Genomic DNA, 22,747 nt, shown 5'->3' on the forward strand with positions numbered 1-22,747 from the left:
AAATTACAGAGAGACTGATTTTTGAAATGGAGATGTAAAAAGTAGATTATAGAGGACCTAGAAACAGAATTTAGAGGAGATTTATTTCACTGTTGTATAAACTGGGAGTACTCTTGCCAAAACAATTCAATGCCTTTTGGCGGTTCACAGAGGGAATTCTGAATGTCTTCTGATGCCTTCTTACCTTAGTTAAATGGATTATATCAATGACATTTCCTTCAGATATATTTAATATTAGAACCAAGGTTTCAGCAAGTAGATATTGTCTAAGAGTGTATTAAAAATGTCTTGGCATCTGTGCCTCACAGAGATTTCTGGAATATACTTGCACTTTGTCTTGTACCTGGGTTTTGGGGAGATTTTTTCCCCTTTTTCCTCCCCAAACCAGCCCTTTTGTAAAACACACTGAGCATCATTGCTTTAAAACAGCACTAGTAAAAATTGTTGTACAGTTGAATTTTGGCTATGAGGGTTTTAGTTCTGACATGAAAGGTCTCTATGATCATGGCTCATATTTAACCCTGTTTTGAGAAAGATGCATTTTTTAAAAGGCTTTCAAAGTAATTTTTCTCAAAAAGTCTTTCAATTTTGGGGTGTGTCTGCTGATTTCACTGTAGTGTACCACATCCACACTCTTCCTGGGCAGTGGCTGTGCAGCACTGCTGTGCAGGGGTACTCTTCCTGACTTGAATCTGTTGTGGTTTAAACTGTAATTATGTTCTCAAGCACAGGCTTAGTGGAATTATGTTGAGGCAGGGATGTGAACATGGCAAATATTGATGAGTAATGCAATAATTTCACTGCTGTAAACAACAGGAATTCTTAAGCACCTTGGCTGCTTGGGAGTCTGTTCAGAATTTGTTTGAATTTTCCAAGGGAAGGTCAGAACACCTGCAGATTCTGCCATGCCTTTTTATTGCTGTTTCGTTCAGGTGGAAGATTTTAGATTCAGGAGAGATGAGTTCAGCTTTCTGTAGCAGTGGGGCAGGTGATTATTTGCAGCCCTTGGGTTTGCTTAGTGCAGAACTCTACAAATACTCATCAAAAGGAGAAACTGCTTGGAAGGCTTAACCACAGGAGACTTGAAAGATGTATTCAAAGCTGAGAGAAAGGATCACATAAATTGCCAGTTGAATTTTAATGCTCTCAGCAGTATGTAAAAAACAGGGGAAAAAAATCAAAGGCAGTTAGGATGCATTCCATATAGTTTTATTAGTTGGGGGAATTTATACAAGCAGCAAAATATTCCTGGGATGCTGTTATAAATGTCTATTTTTGTCTTCATTCAGTGCAATGCTACTGTCTTGTAAGAGCAGCCTCACCTCTGAAATGCCATTCTGTACTTTTTACAAGTTCACCTTTTAGCATCCATTAAAATACACATGAGCAAAGTGAGTAATGATGCATGGCTGGTAGGAAACCTGTAAACCTGATCTGCACCATGAAAGCAGAACAGGAATTCAGCTGCTGCTCCTGCACTGCTTGGAGAGTCTTCAGAGCTTTGTGTGGAAATAGTTCTTCAGAGTCTCTTGAGTGGTTCCCATTTCAAAGGCCAAGTGTTTTCTTCCTGTTTGTCATGTGCTTATCTACAGTCACTGTTGAACACTGGACCAGCACCTGCAAGGTGCTTTTATGTCAAGCAAACACATGATGAACACATGTACAAGCCATTTTACTTTATTGCTTTAGTTTGGGAAGGCATCGTGCTGGAAAACTCTCAGGGGAATAACTGAGTGCCAGTAAAATGAAAAATCTCAGTTATGGTCCAACACTTCTGCTTCTGTCATTCCACCAGTGAGATATATTTTACTAAATCAAAAGGATTGTGGTTTATCTTCTGAAAGAAAACTCATGGTGATTTTTGTACATCTGTCTGCTTTTTGAGGGCATTATCCATATAGTAACTTTCTTTAAACTAAAATTCATCTTAGTGGCTGTGAAAGCTCATACCGGAAAAGATAAATGTGTATTTTCTTCATTTTTTTTCCAACTCACAGGTTAACTTACTAAATTCTATCCATGACAACTTCCACCAGTAAGTTATGGTTCTTTATCTCTTAACAGTTGCAAAGAGTGATACAGTTGGTTGGACAAATGGGAGTGGGCATCAGTTTATAGAGACTAAAAATTTCTCAGAAGATTTTATAGTCATAAACTGATTTATAGAATAGTTTATTAACTCTGTTTAAGCCAGTTTGGGGAGTCACAGACTTGGAATTACGTAACTTTTATAGCCAACATATGTTTTTAATATCTGACTCTTTAGATGTGGAAGTTCAGTCATAATTTTCCTGGAATTAATTTAAGTCTTTTCCTCCTTTTTGTGGAGTTGCGGTTATTACATTATGTACAAAACATTAGACTGGGACATATTTCAGACATGTTTATTATAAACTACCTCTGTATTTGAAGATTTTGATGTAGTGTGGAGTCTACGTAAATCTGTAGTTGCCTTAGAAGTTCATGGTCAAATATCAGTCTGTGAATCAGCCAGTGTTTATTTCTCTATAATGATTTTAAGGTCTAAAATGACTTCTAGGCTTTCCCTATTACAGTGTGAAATTATTTTGTACGTTTGCTGTTCCCCATGGCCTCTGTTCACCTTCTTACTATTTACAACAGAGGCTTTTCTTAAATGATGTTATTTAGTTATTAGCAGTTGATTTCAAGGACTTGAGGTCACAGGGAGAACACCTGGGATGGGCTCTGAGCTCGCTCTGTGCCCATCCCTTTGGGAGCTCACACCAGCTGAAGAGCTGCACTGCATCAGTGATTGAAAGGATGGCTTTTTACACAGAGCACTAAGCAATGAGAACTTTGGACGTGGGTAGATGTGCAAGAGAGCTGCAGCTGAGACAGTGTCCCACATCCCTGTCAGGTGTTCTGTTCTCTTCTTTCCAGAGCCATGGCATCGTCCGGATCTCGGGAGCAGTTTCTGCGGCAGATGGAGCAGATTGTAGAAGGCATCAAACAGAATCGAATGAAGGTCTGACTCCTCTTGCTTTCTTTGCTGGAACCTGGGAATTATCTCAGCAAAGCCTCTTGGATAATAATTGTGCATAGAAAGATCTGCTGTAAGAGGTGCAAATTAGGCAAGCAACTAACAAGTATTATTTCTTTTCACATCCTCAGAAACTTCTCACCACTAAATGTCAATAAATAGAGTATGACAGAGGTGTTATAACACCTCTGTCCTGACAGGAATCTTATACCCTCAACTTCATTACTGGCAGTGTAGCGATTTAAATGCCTGAGACAACTGAATGCCACTGAAATCAGTGAGAACTCTTCCAATTTGGACTGTGGGTGCAGTCAGACCTGCACCTTAGGCACAGTTTCTCAGACTGTGGGAGCTGACTGAAGCTGCTTTCTGCTGCTGAAGAGGGTCAGCAGCATCTCAGAGTCTCAACCATCACATGCCCTTGTCCCAGTTGCACCTACAGTGCCACTGCTACTGAGAATTCAGCATTAGGCTTTTAATTTTTAAGAGTTTCCTAAATGTTCATTGCATTTCAATCATGAGCCAGGGGTATCATTTATGGACTATGTCTCCCCTTGCATGTTATAGTTGTTCCTTACACAGTATGTCCATGTGTATCCCATACATACTATCTCTCACCCTTCCTGCATACCAACAGATGGAAAAGAAGAAGCAAGAAAACAAAATGAGAAGAGACCAGTTGAACGATGAATACTTAGAGCTTCTAGAGAAACAGAGGCTTTATTTCAAAACAGTTAAAGAATTTAAAGAGGTAAGAACACTTCTGCTGTGTTCAGCTGTCATGTGTTCAGTGACTTGTGCATTCATGTATGCACAAGGTGTCCTGATATGATGCTTATCACACCATGTCCATGATGTATCTTGGTCATTTTCTCAATGTGAACTCTGAATTTGATTCTGGGAGTTCTTTCACTTGGCACTTCTCCATGTTACAGGGAGAGGTTATCAAGCAAATGGTGTATTTTCATTTGCAAGGGGAATCTCTTGAAGATCTGTGAGCAGTTAGGTACTGGAGCAAAGAGGGGTGTGGAAATGTGTGTGAATAAGGAGGAAATGCAGAGTCTTGGTTGTTAATCTTAAGGAACCAGCCTTGTTGTCTAATGACTGTGAAAGCACTGTCTAACACTTCATTGATTTAGCCTTTCCCAAGCTTTTAATCATCTTTTGTTGATGTGGGCTTTTGTTACTTGCTGTCTCCATGAGAATGAATGAATGAAAAGGAATGCTGCAGGCAGAATTGTCATTTGGCTTCATATGTTCGAGGAAAAACATCTTTGTGCAATTATTCCTGCTTTGTTATGAGACAGTTCCTTGTTTCAGTGTACTGAGGCAGAATGACAGAGGCTGTTCAGCTCCTTGTCTGACATACAGAATTTTACATCCTACTTGCAGAAATTAGATAGATTTATTTTTAGGGTTTTTACCTGTTTTTCTTCCATTGCCATATGAGGGAATTTCTGCTCAACTTTCCTACCCTTAAAAATAAAAGAATTCATGGTTGTTGTACTGAGCACAAAAGTACTTATACAAATATATTTCCTGACCAGGAGTTGTTCCCCGAGCACCGACTCTTTTGCAAATTATCCTCCAAAGTTCCAGATCACCTACAAGTAAACTCCATTTCAGATTTATTCTATTTATAAGTAAAAAGCTGAATTTGCTTTAGCTACACAGAACAATGGGTGGTCAAGCAGTGGTTCCTTTTGGCTTGCATGTCATAAAGTTTAATGAATATTGCCATTGGAATAACATTATGGACAAATCAAAATTATCTTCAACTCATCACTCATTCCAGACTGCTCTGGATTTTGGAGCTGTTTCACAATGAAAGAAAGGGTTTGGTTCTGTTGGTGTAGAGATATAGGCAGCAGAGCTAAGAGCAATTCCTCCCTCTGTGTTTGCTCTGTTAACAGGAATGCCGTAAGAATGAAATGCTGCTGTCCAAGCTGAAAGCCAGTTCTTCCTGAAGAACTCCAGCTGGGGAGATTTATAGAAGATTGTTCAGTCCGTTGAATCTCTTTTGTAAGGTGACAGTTATAACTGCAATGTAGATGTATATATATAGATATATATAAAATATATATATACACACAGCTGTAAAAGCCTGGTTTTTCCAGTATGTGTTCAGTTTACATTCCCTCATCACATGGCTGTATTATTCATTATTGCCTCCACTACACAGTAAAGAGTTAACACAGTACAGCAAAATAGAAATATTGTCTAATTTTATTTATTTGGGTTTGGGGTTTTTTTTTCTACAGTAAGGACAGTGGGAGTGTTTTTTATTTGGGTTTTAACAAGGAATGAAGTGAAAATTCTGGAATAAGTTTACATGTACTGTGTAGTATGTCCACCACGACAGAGGATGAGCACTGCAGAAAGCAGTAGTTTGTTATTTTTGGCCCAAACAAACCCCACAGAATGAGATTCTTCAAACTTGCTTTGCCAGCTAATAAGTTCACATTATTTTAGTTTACACTCTAGCCATAGGTAGGATTCCAAAGGATAACAATTAATGTCTAATGGCTAAGAAAATGAAAACTTACCTTGGATAATTCCTGGTGTAAAATTATAGATCTATATTTTTATAAAGTCTAGCTGTTGTATAAATTTCTTTGAAATTTCATTTTTATATATAGCGAGAGTGTGCTTGTTAAATTAATAGCTCCAGGAAAAAACACTTTAATACTAGGATCACTACGTTATCCCTGGCTGGGATGAAAAGCCAAGTCTGTCACCTGTAATATAGGAAGATAAAGACTGAAACATTCTGCTCTAATGAACTGATGTTCACCTTTGAAGACAACAACCTACTTAACCCTGCTGAAGATTTTGCTCTTGAAAGTTCAGAAACTTTGTGGGACACTTTCTGAGACATTTTTATATCTGTATATACAGTATTTTATAATTCAGACAGTTGCTTTTTGTACTTAACACCAGGATTTTGGACTGACTTCTTAATGTACATGACAACTTCAGGAGAAGACCCATGTTCCTTTCCCACTGCCACTGATGACAGTGCTATTCGATTACTTTCTATGGCAACAATATGAAATAAAGAATCTTTGGAACCCAGTGACATTCTGCTCTTGTGTTTTTAAGGTGGACTTTGCCTTAGAAGCTTTCCCAGGCTCTTGATTTACAAGTGCATTAAAAGATGAGTCATGTCCATAGTCAAATGAGTCACTGTTTTTGTGATATCCTGCTCCTTCAGCATAAACAGAAAGAAAACCTTCCCACTAAGCCAGCTGGAACCTTGCCCCCCACACTGGTTAGTGAGGGAATAGATCTGGGCTGCTCCTCTTGCATCTGTTCAAAAAGTCAGTCTGCCCAGGGCTAGCAAAATAATGAAGGCAAAATCGGAATTCAAGTCCCTTCAAAGAAGGAAATATTTACGTTCAGCATTCCTTCAAAGATGGAGACCTGCTCTGAGCGCTGCTTGCAGACTTGGTGTAGTCAGTTTTGATATTAGGAGGCATTATTCCTGTCTACAAACTTTGCCGTCTATAGAAACTGGAAGGTTCTTTCTAGTTTGTAAACTGAGTAATTCAACTTTGCCACTAAGGAGACCTGCTTGGGACTTCAAGCTGTGCTTGTAACTTGTCTGTAACTTGTTTGTGTAACTCTATTGTATGCAATTCTAAAAAAATAACTTGAATGGGCATTTCAATTTGGGATTTATCATCTTAATCCAAATTGCTTTTTAGCATTGAGCAAAATTTTCTAGGTAAGAGAAAGGTCTTGCCCTGACTTCATTTGGTGTTACCAGGCTTGTAAAGTAACAATTACAGTACTTGCAGCAAAACTTAATTTCTTTATTAGGGTTATTAGCACTGTCTGCTCACACTCATCTTCCAAAGCCCTTTCACTTCTGCACGTTCCGGGCTCCCACAGCACAGCTGCTGCAGGATTCTCAGAGCCTTGCTTCAGGATGCAACAATGCCATTCTGCTGAGCAATAAGCTCCAGTAAGTTTTTCTGGGAGCAAATTCAGTGTCAGGAAATAAAGCTTAAAACCACTGCTTACTAGCAGAGTTGATTGGTGTACTCCAAATTGGCAGCTTCTGTTGGGGAAATAACCACCCTAATATCTAAGCTGTGCCAAGTGATGTCCCTTTAGAATACCTGTTTTTTTTTTTTCTGTTGGGTAGTCAGGATACAGTGTCATTTATGTAGTTCCTATGGGAGCATCCAGCACATTAGGCAACAGTCACTGATAACAGAAGTTGTAATTAAAGTTGTGACTAAGCTCCAGAATTTTAAATCTTGAATATGTGCTGCTGCTCTTCTAAATGCAGTCTGCATTTAGAGCCAGTGTGGGAAGCTGATTTTGTTAAGTGCTTTCTAATGCCACTGTAATGAAATGAAAGCTCTGCCTGCCTCTGGGTGCATAGGGAGGCTGGCTGTGTGAGCCTGTCACTGCCACTGCTGCTGCCACAGATGCTTGGGTGGGCACAGCACTGGCTGCTTATCTTCAGAACCTCTCACAGCAGAATTCCAGAGGCCCAGCCTCTCCTCCTAAGGGAGCTAAATTCATCCTTGAGGAGGAGAGCTGTATTAGTGCCCTGCTGCACCTCTCCCGCTTGCTGAAGGCGCTCTGCTGCAGGTCAGTGTCTGCAGCAATACCCTGCATGTGTGCAGCTGCAGGAACTGCACAGGGGCCTTGCAGCTCTGTGCTGTTCTCCCAAGTTCCTGAGGCCAAGCCATGGCAGGAGGTGCCTTCAGGGCCTGTGTTGCTTCAGGGAAGGGTTCTGGAAGTGGAACTGGAGCCGGGTGCTGTTCCAGCTGGAATGTGCAGCTGGACATCACTGCAGCTTCCTGTAGCCAGACTGGGATGGGCCAGGGCACCAGGGCTGGCATTGGATTTGTGTGACAGTAATGACTTGCCCTGACCAGGCTGAGGGAGCACAGGCACTAAAATTTGTCCAAAACATGATTATTAGAAACTTCAGGAGTCCCACATGCAGATTTATATGCTTTTCAACACCAGCTCGAGTTTTAGAACAGTGACTCTCTCACGTGAAAAAATGCAACTGACTTGAAAAATTGTCAGTAGTTCTGAATGAGGCTGCAGGTTTTAGTAACATTCAGTCTCTTACATATGTGCCTTCCTTCTGGTTTAATTAAGCCTCCAAACACTGGTTTGAATGGTAGCTATTCCATATGCAGACAAGTTGAGAGTCACAAGGGAAAGTTATTTAAATTGTCATTTAAGTCTGAGTCACTAACAACTCCTTGAAATTCTAGGTTATTAAAATTTCTCAATTCCCACTGAAATTGAGAGAAGCATCCTCTGCAGGAATGCAAGACTCACAGGAGGCTATGGCTGCAGGCACAGCAGGTCACACTGCACTGTCACAGCAGTGCAGGTGTGAGGTACAGCACTGCCTGACCTCACCATACACTGTGCTCCTGAGATGCAGCCAAGATCCCTTAAGCCTCCTGGGACTCTGCCAGTAAAAAGCTGCCATGCTAGAAATACTCAGAGATGCCGTCAGCTCTCCCACTCAGAGCAGGGGAGGAAGTAAAACCCACCAGAGAAACAAATACAGAGCAAGATGCACTTGGCAGTATGCAAGGAAATAAATTATTTATGTATATATACAATATATATATATTCAGGTCAGGGGTGTTTTTCAGATCTTGGGAAAACGATTTAAGGCTTGGGTTTGAATCCCTTTGGGTTTTGGGGAGTCACTTAGAGCTGTTGATGGCATCAACACCTTTGTTACAGTAGGAGCAAGTTGATGCCAGCTGACAAATAATGGACTTCAGCCAGGTTGGGTGATGAGCACATTTTTGGTGCAAGGGCCCCAGACACGGCGCAGGCACTCACCTACCACTGCCAGGCAGCCACATGTTGCTGCCAGCACACCTGGTGTGACTGACCATCCTGTTTGGTGTTTGTAACACAGCTGCCTGCTCAGTTTTATGGTAGCATGAAATAACCATGCATACTGTCCCCATTCGCTTGGAGGTGTTGGTGTCTATCTTGAGCTCACCTGGGTTTTATAAAACGGGGAGTCTGAGCCTGGCAGCATGAGAGAGGACAACACAAGTGAAAAACCCTCACTAGGATCCTCCTGTGGAAGCAGTGAGAACACATGCTCAGGGGTTCTGAATAATTCTGTACTTGCCTCCTAAGTTTCACTTAAGCCCAGGTGACACAGCTGACCCGTTTGACCGGGGCTGCTCATCAAGCCCTGCTGCTTGCAGAGCACACAGCCCCTCAGTCCTGGCAGGGTGTGTTTCTGAGCTGCTTGGTCATCCACTTTAATTTCACATCAACTCAAGGACTGATTGACTGCAGCATGTTTATTCCCTTCCAGATTAATCTCAAAACCGAAGCCAGGGTGCTGCCCGGATCACAAACACGTCAGTACTGCTCCGTTAGCAGCTCCCTCCGGTGCCTCCGCTAAGGAGGAGAGCTCCAGCACGGCCCCGGGGCCGGTGGGGCGGGATCAGCCTGTTGGTGACAGCCGCGGCACCGCACACACACACAGACCTCAGCCTGTGGTGACTGAAGAGCAGACGGGAGGCATTCCCTGCTTCCACCTTCTTTGCCAAACCCTGGCGCAGCACATACGTTTCTAAGGGGGAACTGTAAACTCTCATTAGGTTTATATCCAGACATCTTCCATCTTCTTTTTCACTGCTCCTAAATCCCCTCAAGTAGCTCTTGTGTATGAGAACTGTACATATCACAGGCATGTTTCCCTCAAGAAATCTCTCTCTTATGCAATAATAATTTTCTCCTCTGTGTCCCCTTTTATCTTTGCTTTACAAAAAGGTTCTTGAAGGCATTGTTGTAATTTTTGTTAAATGCTGTATAAATGAGAGGATTAAAGAAAGAATTTGAGTAGCCAAGCCAAAGAAAGATGCTTTTCCAGACGGGCGGGATGTTGCAGGAACAGAGGGGACTTATTAATTCTGTGATGAAGAAAGGGATCCAGCACAGTACAAAAACTCCTATTAAGATGCCAACCATCAGAGCTGCCTTTTTCTCTTTCTGCTCTCTCCACGTTTCTCCATCTGTCTGGAAAGTGATAGCTGCACGACGAGCTGTAAACACCATCTGTGGCTCCTGCGAAGCTTCCTTCACCTCAAACAAAAGCAAACACAGTTTCTTACCAAGACAGTTTGTTTGAGTGAAGTATTACTTTTAAATGACAGCACGACATCTGTGCACCTACCACAAAAGGCCTGAACTCCATTCCTTCTTGCTGAAAGAAAGCAAATGCCCCAGAGTGCCAGAGTTACCAGGCTTCTCATTACCCTGGAAAACCTGCCAAGTGTAACTGACAAACAGAGCTAAAGAGTACCTGGTGCCATGTGTATTGTGAGACTCTCTTCCAGTTTATTTTATTGGAAATCTTCATACCTAGGGGGAAATCAGGGTGTTATGGCAGGCTAACAAAGGCTTGTGTCTGCTGCCTATCCCAGACTTAGCTGCTACATGGCCTTCAGACCAGCTCTAGGTGAACTGCTTCAGCAGGGACCTTGGACTGGATGATCTGCAGAGGTTCCTTCCAAGTCCAACCATTCTGTGATTCTGTACTTTCTCAGAAAGTAACCATTGCCAGAAAAACACCATTTCAACTGGCCTTCAGTTCAAACTCTGGCTTCAGCAGAAGTTATACAAGACAGGAAAAAATTTCAGCTACTTCAGTGCTTCTTGTCTCCTCTCACTAAGGGCAAGACATTCATCTCTGCAGTGAGTACAGCACAGTGCTCTAGGGCAGAAGTTATTCGTGTGCTTTGAGTCTGACCAGATGAAGACACTCCCTAGTGATTTTCATCTGAAGATTGAAGAGACTGTGATATTAAAGTTCTTCTAGGTACTGCAGTTATGAAGAGAGTGCAATAAAAGCAACAGTTTAAGGCTGTAAAATTTGCCTGAGTGGGTAATTCACAGGGACTGCAAGACTTTGACAGCACTTCAAATACGAGTCATTGTTAAATTAGCTACATATTCCACATGCATGTGCTACCTTTGTAATAGATGGAGTGCCTCTAGTCAGGATGAGCACAGCCATTCAGACAAGGAAGCAGTGGCAGTGGCTGAACAATCACTCTTCAGGATGGATATCCCTGTCTGTGCCCTCAGACACGACACGGGGCTGCAGGACGCAAGAGCAGCAGATTATGGGTGCAGGCAAATAATGGAGGAAAATGAAAACCACATCTGTTCTGACAATTAAAATGGGACACCCCTCATGTAGCAAGGATCACACCATTTGTCAGGAGAAGGACTTGCTCTGCACGTCCTTAATCACACTCTGCAAAAAGGGATGAATGCATGACACGAGGACAAATCTGTGACAAGCAACCATGAAAGATTATGTCTTAGCCCTGAGGAATAGTTACATAAGTGCCTCTTGGGAAAAGCCACACAAAGAACATTGTCAGGAGCATGAGGCACAGTTTGGTACTGTATTTAACCTTCGGCTCTCACTCCAAAGATGGAGCTTGCTGTGTGCCATCATCAAATCACAGCCTTCTCATTACTTCTGACTGCAGAATTTTCTAGCAGTGACCCTTTTATCACTTAATTACATGTTGTAAGAAAAAGTTATTTCATTTCCTTTGCTAGAAGATACCTCAGTCCTCAAGTGTTTTGCACAATGAAGCCTGGTCAAGCTCCTGCTGAAGTCACAGGAGTTTTTACAAATTTCACTGGTTGTTAGGTCGGGCCTCTGAATACAAAACAGCAAGTGAAAGTAGATCATGGCACTTTTTGTAAATTACTTGCTAGAACTAAATGCAGCTCTAACTGTACCAAATTTGCAGTTCCAGTGCCAGTCCCAGAGGCTTTGCATGACTCCAGTTTCCAATGTAAGTCACAACACCTGACCTTTATCCCTGTACCACACAGAACGAAGGCCAAGTACGGAACCTTTACCCCCATTTTGGGCTTACTGATGAGCACTAGCAAGCAGGCTGTGACAGCAGAAGAGGTGGTCACAGACTGTAAATTAGAGCAGTCCATGGAGATGCCTGGGGTTTGCTGGAGCCATCTCTGCAGTGTTACACACTGTTCTCACTCGGTGTCTAGCAGCACACTCTGCCTCGGGCACAGATTTCCTCCCATCTGCACAGGCACTGCTCCAGGAGCTGTGAGTCAGGAGCACTGGGGAAATAGCTGGAAAGGACTGAAATATGACAGGACTGTTACTCTGAGGCTGGAATTTGGTTCTGAACTCATGAAATCAGCTATTTCCAGGACAAGGGATGTGAGAAGTGCAGAGATGACTCCTGTTCTGTGAGAATAATAGAGTAAATGAAGGAAATGAGCTCAAGTACAAATCCTTCTACAGTCACAAAATAGTTTGGGTTTAGTTCCAGAATTTATTCTTCTGTACACTGATCAGCAATTACAGTTCAATGCCCCTTCTATTGTTCATTTGATTTGTCCCCAGTAATTACCACTCCTAAATGGCTACATGTTCCCAGAGCTGTATGTTCCCAATTCCTGTGTTCCTAGAATGTCATAGAAAACATGCCACCAAGGAGCTTCTGACAAAATCCTTTGATGTAAAATGTTGCTTATAGCTTTAATGATTGTTATTACTGGTCCTTTGTGGCAAACGCTGTCTGTGTGTTTGTCCTGCACCTGCAGGGTCTGAAATCACAAAACAACAGTAAAGATGACAAACATTAATCAAATTTGGCTTAGTACCACAAATTCAGAGCTTTGCCTATCCCAGTGTAGTTCAGCAAAGGTCTTTACTGCCTCAGTGCAGCCCTAGCACACTTCTTGCTCTTTGAACAAGAACACAAGAAACTAAATGCACAACAAAAGATCAAAACACTGAAATGTCTACACTCTCTAAGATGCTCCACCAACATAACAAACAGTTCATTTGGCAGGGAGAAGAACATCCACTTTCTCTCACAGGATTTTCTTCTGCTGCAAGCAGTACTAACTGTATTTCTCCCAAGAAATCACTACCCACTCCATTTTGCTTCCTGCTCACTCCTTTACGGACATTTTTGGCAACTCTTCTGGATAGCTGAACTTTGTTTCCTGACCCATCTCTTCTACTTGTACAGAAGCAAAAATAAGAAATAAAAAGACTGTGACACCTTCAGAAAAGAAGAATCTTGTTTTTTCTCCCACACTATTCTGACTGGTTAAGTGAGTAGGAGAAGCTGAACAGGCCAAGGTGCAGAACAGAGCACCTCTGGAGGTCTGGGGCCTGATGTTATCCAAAGTGGGAAGGACTCCCATAAAACTCAAAGGTTTGGATCATGTCTAATGTTTTTATACACTATATAAGTACTTTGAGAGGGGGAAAAGAAAAAATCAAAAAGAAACCCAACAAAACCTCCACCAATCATCGACAGAAACTTCTTTTTAACTCCTCATATGAAAATGTAAACCTGATTTTGCAATTGCTACATGTAAGTAATGCAGCCATTCAGATCCCATCATCCTTGGTTTTGCTGGGCTATCCCTATGCTACAAGGGGTTTCATTGATTTAAAAGGGCACTACCCAGCAGTATCTGCTGTTTTTCAAGCAGTCTCATTTATTTCAATTGGACTGTTTAGAGAGAGAATTATTGCCTGCTGTCAACAAGGTGTGACAGAGCATAGCTCTCTGTCAGTGATGGTATGTCACTAGATTTTTAATGAGGATCACCCACGTCAGTGTTGCCTGCAGCATTCACTTTTTTTAGGGAGTTTCATAAGTGGCAAAAAAACAATTATAAAGGCACCAGCTTAATTTAGGACCCCAATTCGGCAATTATTTTATTTCAAAGGAAAGCGAAAAACCAAGCTCTCTTTAAAACCTGAAGCATCTCAGATGTTTCGTGTCCATCTCCCTCACCTGAATTTTTTCAAAGGCTTTAAAAAGTATTTTTCAAAAACACAAGTAAAATTTTAACTAAAGAATGACTTAAAATAGTTATTCTGTAGCTATTCTATTCTGCAGGTCTGTAAGAGTGTAGGAACATAAGGCATGGATGCCCAAAGCCCAGTTCCAAAGAAAATGTCTGTTCTCTGTGAAAAAAACCCAAATATATACACACACATATATATATACATAGGCGATGCTGTTGTACACTACAATGACACAAGACTTTGACTTTAGAAGGTTGAAAATTACTTTTTATTTATTTCTGGGATGTGTTTTCTTTATATACTATTTTATACAGATAAATTTGGTGTGAAGAAGACAAACTTCTTCAATCACATTGGTCAGACTAGAGGGACATCAAGAAGAAGTCCTTTATAGGGAAAAGAATGTAAACAAAATTTACAGTTACAAAACCATGATTTTGTTTACAGAAAATTTATTGAAAAAAGAATTCTAAAAAAATTTAAAACATATTAATCATGAACTAAAGCTACACACAGGGGCAACCTGCAAAGCACTTTGGTGTCTGACTCTGTTGGCTGACAAACATCAAGGTACCACCCTCACCGCTCCACTTTGTGCACTGTTTTTTCCAAGGCATCCCTACTGGCATCTGAGTGCTATGGACTCAGATCTTTTCTGTCCTTACACTTGCCAGAATCCACCAGCTGGTTGTACCCCAGGCCGGGAGCTGCAGCCCTGCCGTGCAGTTCCAACCCAGCATTACCTGACAGCTCATTCCTGAGAGCAACACAGACATCTCTCCCAGCAGGGATCACTGCTGTTATTGCTCACCTCCAGGCTGGGAAGCACTGCAAGCCTTTGGCATAGTCTGCCAAAAAAGCCCTGCTAATATTCCTCAGATCAGCTGGTGCAGGGCGCCTGGAGTGAGAACTGACAGAGATGCAGAGGGGAATTCACACCCAGAGTCACAGTGACAGAAGGAAAATGTTGCCAGGGCAAACATGACACTTGAGCATTCTCTGAGAAGGAAGAGATGGAAGAAAGAGGGAGGAGAGATATTAAGGGAGAAAGAAAGGGAAAATTAGAATGAGCTGATGGGCAAACTACGAGAAGCAGAACAGAATTTGCCCCATCAGAGAGCACAGAGCTGATGCTGACAGCCTTGAGCAGCCCTGCATGTGGAGAAGCAAAGCTTGGCAATGTCACCTTTGTGTTTGCATGTTAAAAAAAAAGACAACAGGGTTTTGCCAAAAAACAGTAGTGATGTGTGTGAAGATTCCCCTCCAGAATTCACTGGGGAACTGCTACTCTTCCTGTGGATGTGATGCATCCTACTATCACAAGCTTAAAAAGGATCAGGATAACACTCGGTGAGTAAATCTCAGCATCTTAATTTAGAAAGAAAACAAGAAATGCATCGTGAATGCCAGCTCCCTTGATCCATGAATTCATTTAATGTACATGTGTGCAGCATCAGCTCTTCCTTCAGGAGAGGAGCAAAGTTTGCATCTGAATCACAGAAGTCTTTTAATTTAAGTCAGCAAAAGGAGCTGCTGGGACAATGGAGGAAGTTCCACCACACACCAACTGCAGATTCAAGAATCCCTGTTGGGAGAAACTAATGTCAATCACACCAATATGAGAAAGAAGACCTACTGAAGCAAAGGCTTGAGCATTTGCCGGTATGGCAGTAACCCCTCCAGAACGGGTGTTTAGCTCACTCTGGCTGAGCCCTTTTTTGTCAGTGCAGCCTAAAGCAGCCCCCAGAGGTTGCATCAGCAAAAAGCACTTACCTGGCAGCCGTGCTGGGCCCACGCAGGGCCTCTTGCAGACAGAACTAGGACAATTTGCAGCCAGACTCTGTCCTGCTAAAACTGTCATTGGAAGTGTCTCAGCTCATTTCACTTCCAGGAATTTTAGATTCCAAACAACTAGTCCTGTTTGAGTATGTGTGTATGTAGAAGATGGAGCATGCAAAACCACTACAAATAATCAGCTGGCTTTTGTGCTTGAAGAGAACATACATTAACTCCAAGCAATACTTAAAACAATTTCAAAGAAATTTGGTGCAAACTAGGGACTGAAGATCGTAGGAAAACAAATGCCACTAGAGGAGACATTCTCAACTTTTCCAGCAATTTTTTTGCTTTTTCACAGAAGATGTGTTCACAAATCAATATATATTAAAAGTATCTTCAAGACATGATCCAGATCTAGGAGTCTAATCACACATAATTGCCAGTGCTGTTATCTCTTGCAAGAATCTGGGGACAAACCTACAGACTCTTACTTGTGACCATAATAATGAGCTTCCCTGACTCCAAATCAAAGATAGGATTTTGCAGGGGAGTGAGTCTCTGCAGGATTAGCCCCAATGGAACAGAAATGTTCTCTGCAGATTCTTCTAACATGCACACAGCACATCTTTGGCTACTGGAAAAGGACAGGGCTTAGGAAGTGCAACATGCAATCACAAAAACATAAAGACTGGTAGGAGTGAGAGCAAGGTTATGTGACAGAAAGCAGGCAAAGTTTATAAAAAGCACAGCCAAGCACGGTGAAGGCATGAAATGGGTGACAGCAGCATCATGCAGAGAGCCTGACTTATGGAGCACAAGGAGCCAACGCAAACTCTTCTGAAGGGACACAGCTTTCCTGTCAGCAAGGTGCATCCCCAAAATGAATGAGATCTTCCAAATGACTAGTGCAGGATTGAAGTCTCTGGGATAAGGAGAACACGGTTTTGAAACCAGCAGGTAATTTTAAACCAGAAACGATTGCTCATTGTTTCAACACTATGCCGTATTCAAGGTAAAATAGTCCAAGCACATCAAAATGTACATATACAGATATATGTATATTGTGTATAGTGCATAATTTGCTTACCAGAATCTATTCAGACACACAAAGTCTGTAGTGGTAGACAAATGTGCATTTATCTTGGAACAGGACCTGGGATCTGTTTATGTCCTTTTTTTACCCCACGAGTGCTATAAAAACATAAAGAGGAAGAAAACCCCAACAAAGAGACAATTTTCAAAAGTCTCTCTGGACTGGCAGTGAATGCACCTGTCCCTTACTCTCATAACACACTAAGAGAAAATGCGAATGAAGCCCTTCTCCAGGAGCTGCACTTTGTGACTGGCTAATTCCTGCTCACGTCCAGCCTGTGACAAAGTGAAACTCACACGGGAGCCCCAGGGCACCTCGCAGCCATCCGGCTGAGCCGAGCCCACCACGGCAGGGTGAGGAGCTGACCAGCAGCAGGACGGCAGCGGCCGGGGAGCAGCAGCGGCTCCCTCCCCTTACCTGGGCAGCCTCGGGCAGGGGCACCACGGCGTTCCTCCTGCGGCCCCACATGTGGAACTTGGACGCCTTGTAGATCTTCCAGTAGACGAAGAGCACCACGCAGAGGGGCAGGTAGAAGGCCCCGCCCGTGGAGACGATGGTGTAGGACGGGTCCTGGCTGAGCTGGCAGCGCTCCTGCTCGGGGCTGTAGGTCTCGGCCCAGCCCAGGAGCGGGGCGAGCGAGATGGCGGCGGACAGCAGCCACGTGAGAGCGATCATGACATTGGAGATGCGGCGGCGGGCGAGCAGCGTGTACTGCAGCTGCCGGGTGACGGACCAGTAGCGGTCCAGGGCGATGGCCGTCACGTTCCAGATGCTGGCCGTGCAGCACAGCACGTCGAAGCACACCCACACGAGGCACAGCTCCCGGCCCAGCCGCCACCGCCGCCCGGCCGACAGCTCCTTCACCAGGCTCAGCGGCATCACCAGCGCCGCCACCAGCACGTCCGACACCGCCGTGGAGGCCACCAGGTTGTGGGGCACCCGGTGGAAGGCCTTCACTCGCAGGATGGTCGCCAGCACCAGCAGGTTCCAGAGGAAGGTGGCCACGGTCAGAAGCACCAGCAGGGTCAGGATGAGGAGGGTGAAGACGGAGAAGGGCTCCCGGCCCCTCCAAGCGCTGCCGCCCACCACCGAGGAGGAGGCGTTGGTGTCCACGCTGGCGGCCGAGGTGTTGGCGGCCGAGGTGTTGGCGCCCATGCTGGGCTGGCACTGGCCCCGTGGGGTGCAGGGGCTCAGGGTCTCCGCCATGCCCGCGCAGAGGACTCCTCACCGCCGCCCCTTCCCAGGCCGCCGGCAGCGTCCCCAGCCCCGCTGGCGGCGAGCGGGAGCCCCACACCGGGACGCTGCTCCGCTCAGCGGCCGCCCGCCATGTGCCTCCGCGCCAGCGCTGCCCGCGGCTCCCGCCCGCCGCTCCGCACGCCCATCCCGGGCGGCTGGAGAACGGAGGGAGGCTGGAGAAGGGCGGGAATCACGGCGGGACCGCGGCGAGGCTCCGGCACGGGCGGAGAGAGCGGGCGAGAGGCACCGCCGCTGCCGCCCCGCCCCAGCGGCCGCCTCGGGGGCGGCGGCGCGGCCGGTCCGTGTGGGGCGGCGCCTCCCCGGCTGTGCCCGGCCCCGGGAGCGGAGACACGGCCGCTGCTCACGGAATTCTGAACTGCCGGGGCTGGAAGGCGCCTCCGGAGATCATCCCGTGCCACAGCCCTGCCCAGGCAGGGTCACCTCGGGCAGGTGTCACGGGAACACGGCCAGGTGGGGTTGGAATGTCTCCGGAGAGGGAGACTCCACGTCCGCCTTGGGCAGCTTTCAGTGCGCTGCCACCCTCGGTGTAAAGAAGTTCTTCCTCATGTTGAGGTTAAACTTCTTATGTTTTAGTTTATGACCATTACTCCTCGTCCCGTCACTGTGCACCGCTGAAAATAGTCTGGCACCATCCTTTTGGCATCTGCCTTTGAGATCTTAATGTGCATTAACGAGATCCCCTCTCGGCCTTCTCCAGACCGAACAGGCCCAGCTCCCGCAGTGTCTCCTCATTAGAGAGATGCTCCAGACCCCTCGTCACCTTTGTGGCCTCTGCTGGACCCTCTCCAGTAGCTCCTTGCCTTTCTTGTACGGAGGAGCCCAGATTTGGACACAGTGCAGTGGCCTCACCTGGGCTGAGCAGACAGCAATAGTCTGTGTCCCCACAGACCCAGGTGGTGACAAGACTCCCCCTTCTCCCCTTGGACCCCATGAGACTATGGGACACCCTCTTCATCCAGAGCCCCTTCCTGCCATGTTCCCTCAATGCTCCCACCAACCATTCCATTGCTCTCAACATGAGCAAATACGTGACCAAGGGCTTGGACAGTAGAATTAACAGCAGGAATGCCATCTTTCCATCTGGATGTTTGGTGCTTTGTGGCGCTTTTGAGAACTCTGAGGGGTGCAAAACACAAAAGAGTGGAAAACAGCAATCTCATGTAAATCTAAAAACTTTGCATCTGTTCTCACTTTTCCCTGTTGACCTGAGAATTGATGAGAAAAGGACTTCTGACAGAGGCGAGGAATTGCAAAATACACTTCCTAGTCCTCATCACTTTAGCAAACATCACTTCAGGACTCTCTTTAACTGAATCTTTTCAGACTCAGTCTTGTCACGATATTTCTGTCAGTCTGAAAGTCCTTAACTTGCCTTAACCCTCCCTGCATCCTTGTAATTGGTGTCCAAGCTCCCCTTTGCTCAGCTGTGCAGAGGAGGTGCCTGTCCTCCCCAGGGAGCAGCTGTCCAGACCAGCTTTGTTACAGCACCATTTCCAAGCACTTCCAAGGACAGCACACAGCTTAGAAACAGCTCTGGAGGGTGATGATTCATCCAGAGATAACAGAATTCCAACCCATTTGGTGAAGTGATGGCGTATTTTTATAGCAAATATATAAAATTTAATGTTACATTTTCCAGAAGTTTGTTTTTATCCGCTAGAGGCAGATTATTTTTAGACCATTATAAAGGGACTACACTGAACTTGACTCATTACTTATTTTCCATTTTTTTGTTTTAGATTAGAAGGTTCTAGCAGATGCAGTTTTATTCCATCTGCTTTAACAGAAAATCATTCTCGTTTCTAAAGCATTTTTTAGAAAAGCCAGTTACATAAACCTGCAATTAATTTGAGAAATACATAGAAAATTTCAGCTTATGACAAAAAACAAACCTTCCAAAGTCCTTGACAGCTGGTTCCATAGTTTTATGATTGAAAATGTGATGGAGAATCTAGATGTCACATAGATGCCAGCTAGTATTGATTTTATTAATAATAAAAACATTCACAGGTGATTGCAACTATTAATAGAGGAGCCCAGAAAGTGTTGAGTGTCTCAACATCTTTAGCTGACAGTCAGAATAGAGAGAAGTTTGGAAGTTTTGTAACTGTTATAAGAGATTTTGCAGAGCCAACAATTTTTTTTTAAGTTCTGACCAACTGGGAAAAAATAGTAGATTTTTCAGTGTTGCAGCTTACAAAAGTGTCTGGGAAGATGGACTGCTGTTGAAGAGTACACTAAGGTTTTGGGGCTTTTTTGAAAAGTGAATGCTGTTCTTAAGCTGGATGACACTGATATAGCAAAGTGAATGTTTTGACTAGACAGGACCCTGATTTTCCATTTGTCTTCCCTTCTTCTAATGGCATCTTTCCTCCACCTCTCCTCACAATTCCATATCAAAAGTTTATTGTGGTAGCTAAGAGGAGAAAAAAAAAAATCCCTTCCCCATGTGGCTGTGCAATAAAGAGATTTGACAGAAGCAACAGCACTGTATTTATGACTTTGATGCAAGCCAGCAGATTTTTTAGCAGCTAAGAGCATTCCAGTTCAAGAGGCTGGATTCTTATTGTCAGGGCTCAACATCTTCTATAAATCTAAAAGCATCAGTCAAACAAAAGCCTCAGTAAGTGTTGCATGAATTCTCCTGTCAGCCAAAATCCAGAGAAAATCAAGCTAATAGAACAGAAGTCAGGAGCAGTGATAGATTTTGTTCTGTATGCTTAGCCCTTTGATTATAGGCTTCTTTCAGCATTAATTTGGAAAAAACCCAAACCCAACAACCAACCCACCTTTCAAGGGCTAATAGCTGGCTCTTTTCTGGCTGTTTTCAGGGCTCTGTAAAATCCCTTCTAAGTTTTGGGCACCTGAAGTGACTGGACAATGATCTCCTAAGCAGGGCAGTGGTAGAACTAAAATCAAAAGTCACCATATCTTCTTTCACAGTGGGACCTCTACTAAAATATCATTTTTTAAAATCACATTGCCCTTTTCGCCCTTCTTGAGTTGCTTTCCCTGAGCCTCAAATCACTGGTTTGAAAGCAAATCATCAGAGCTTTCAGCAGCTTACTTAAATTGACTCGTCAAGTCATCCATCAAACAGAAAGGCTGATTACTGCCAAAATATAAACTTATTTCTTACTTACAGCAGGCCTCAGTAGATAATATCTTACCCAGTTCTCAACTATTCTTGCTCTACAGTGTCAATAAAAGTGCCTTCTACCTGTGACATTCACCCTGAAAAATGTGTTTGGAACATTTTCTGCCCAGCGTTGTGCTTGTCTGTAACTCGGCAGCTTTATGGCACAGGAAACTTGGATCATGACAAGATTTTTCACAATTATGAGCAGTGACTCGGTGGCAGAGTGCTCCTTTATGGGCTTGTTCCAAGAACTGTCAAAAACATCTTCCAGTTCAAGCAGGACAGTTTTGATCACCCCCTTAAGTGGTTTAAAGAGTCCAATTTCCTTGTCAAGGTTCTCAGAGGAGGAAAGCAATTTCTCAAGGCACACAGTATTAGTCCCCAAGCGATTGGTCACTGTTATGAGACAAGCCTTGAGAGCCTGATGGCTGAGGTCTATTAACTGCTCACAGGATTGATAACAGGGCAAGCTGCAAAGGAAACCTCAGATCTCCAGTTTGACAATCTTTTGCATTTCTTGCAATACCATGGTGCAATAGATGCTGCCCAGTACACAGATACTTCATCAGAAACTATTTGTCATTTACGATTCATAAAGAAAGCAAAAGGTATTTGCACCTGCACAAGACAGGAAGCTTTTAATAACCACTCAGCTCATGAGTTTCTCTTCTTTTTAATCAGGAAATTGGAGCTGACTTTGTAGCTACTACTGGCAGGGTGGAGCCATTACACATCTATGTTTAATAAGAATATTAGGGTTTTTTTTTTTCCTTCAGTGTAAGCTACTATTACTCTAGAGCAATACCATTGAGTCCTTCCATCTCCTACAGAAGTTTGTTTCAAAGGTTTCTTTCTATTAGAAAATTAGGAAAATACAATCCAAGTATCACAGGGAGGAGTTGTGCAGGCTCTCTGTGACTTTTCCATGGATCTGACTTTAGAAGTGGCAGGAATTTTGATGCACTTTTAAGCCCAACCAGTTCAGGCCATGAGCACGTGGTCGGACAACTGGTCACCGACTCCATATCCCAACTCTTGTCCTTGTCCCAACCAATACTCCACACTACTGCAGCCACTGCTTGTGCCACAAAACCACACTCTGATCTTCACAGTTGCTTACTGCAGCTTTGCTTACATCTCCTTCCCAGTAATTAATTTTGCAGCTCATCTAATGAGTCCCTCAGCATTTCTTTTGCTTTAATGGAAGTTAATTCCCATACAGTAACTGCGTAGCTGGCAGGTATGAACAGAAGCCTTAAACTGTATGATGATGCAGATCTCAGAGAGAACTCCTAAGATGTGCTATTAATAAAGACATGAAAATTACTTTGACAGCTATTATTTATAAATTTATAAGAAAACCCAGAATCAAAGACTAGAACTCAATGAGACAGGCATCTCATTTAGCACTGCTTATGCTTCAGAGATTTTGCTATTTCATTGTAAGCTTAGAAGCAAAAGACATTCAAATTCTAGTAACAAAATTATTTTAACATTAAAAATCTTAAAAGCTCCTTAGGGTCCAAAGTTAATCATTTCATAAGAAGGAAAACCAGACAATGCTCAGTTCTGAAAGGTGGAAGCACTAGAAACAGACCGGTCGTATTATTTCTCCCCATCTACTTTCCCAAA

General features: G+C 43.7%; 2 protein-coding genes across 3 annotated transcripts in view; one reads left to right on the top strand and one right to left on the bottom strand.

The window, feature by feature from the left end:
- The window catches only part of CCDC93 (coiled-coil domain containing 93), a 35,119-nt gene extending 29,043 nt beyond the window's left edge, over positions 1–6,076 (top strand). The window contains exons 20-23 of the mRNA XM_066323134.1: positions 1,998–2,035; positions 2,902–2,986; positions 3,639–3,752; positions 4,915–6,076. Of these exons, the coding sequence (XP_066179231.1) occupies positions 1,998–2,035; positions 2,902–2,986; positions 3,639–3,752; positions 4,915–4,968 (291 nt within the window). The 3' untranslated portion in view covers positions 4,969–6,076. The remainder of the gene's footprint in view (positions 1–1,997; positions 2,036–2,901; positions 2,987–3,638; positions 3,753–4,914) is intronic.
- Positions 6,077–9,511: 3,435 nt separating this feature from the next.
- Positions 9,512–17,967, bottom strand: LOC136363695 (5-hydroxytryptamine receptor 5B-like). Of its 2 annotated transcripts, none has more exons than XM_066323132.1 (2): positions 17,137–17,967; positions 9,512–10,096 (listed from the first exon to the last, which is right to left on the bottom strand). In XM_066323132.1, the coding sequence occupies exons 1-2, from the start codon at positions 17,923–17,925 to the stop codon at positions 9,770–9,772; spliced, it is 1,116 nt and encodes a 371-aa protein (XP_066179229.1). In that variant the 5' UTR covers positions 17,926–17,967; the 3' UTR covers positions 9,512–9,769. The 2 variants fall into 2 exon arrangements, with proteins under 2 accessions (XP_066179229.1, XP_066179228.1); XM_066323131.1 differs by having other exon boundaries at positions 9,512–10,102.
- Between the last annotated feature and the right edge of the window lie 4,780 nt (positions 17,968–22,747).

This window comes from Sylvia atricapilla, chromosome 7, assembly GCF_009819655.1.
Source record: "Sylvia atricapilla isolate bSylAtr1 chromosome 7, bSylAtr1.pri, whole genome shotgun sequence".
Lineage (NCBI taxonomy): Eukaryota > Metazoa > Chordata > Aves > Passeriformes > Sylviidae > Sylvia > Sylvia atricapilla.

What these genes read in the sequence shown, in the direction of transcription:
- LOC136363695 (XM_066323131.1), bottom strand. Translation starts at nt 17,925, where the DNA reads ATGGCGGAGACCCTGAGCCCCTGCACCCCACGGGGCCAGTGCCAGCCC. An exon ending in CCCTGCCCGAGGCTGCCCAG is followed by an intron (nt 10,103 to 17,136) that starts GTAAGGGGAGGG and finishes CTTTTGTTTGAG; the next exon opens with GTGAAGGAAGCTTCGCAGGA.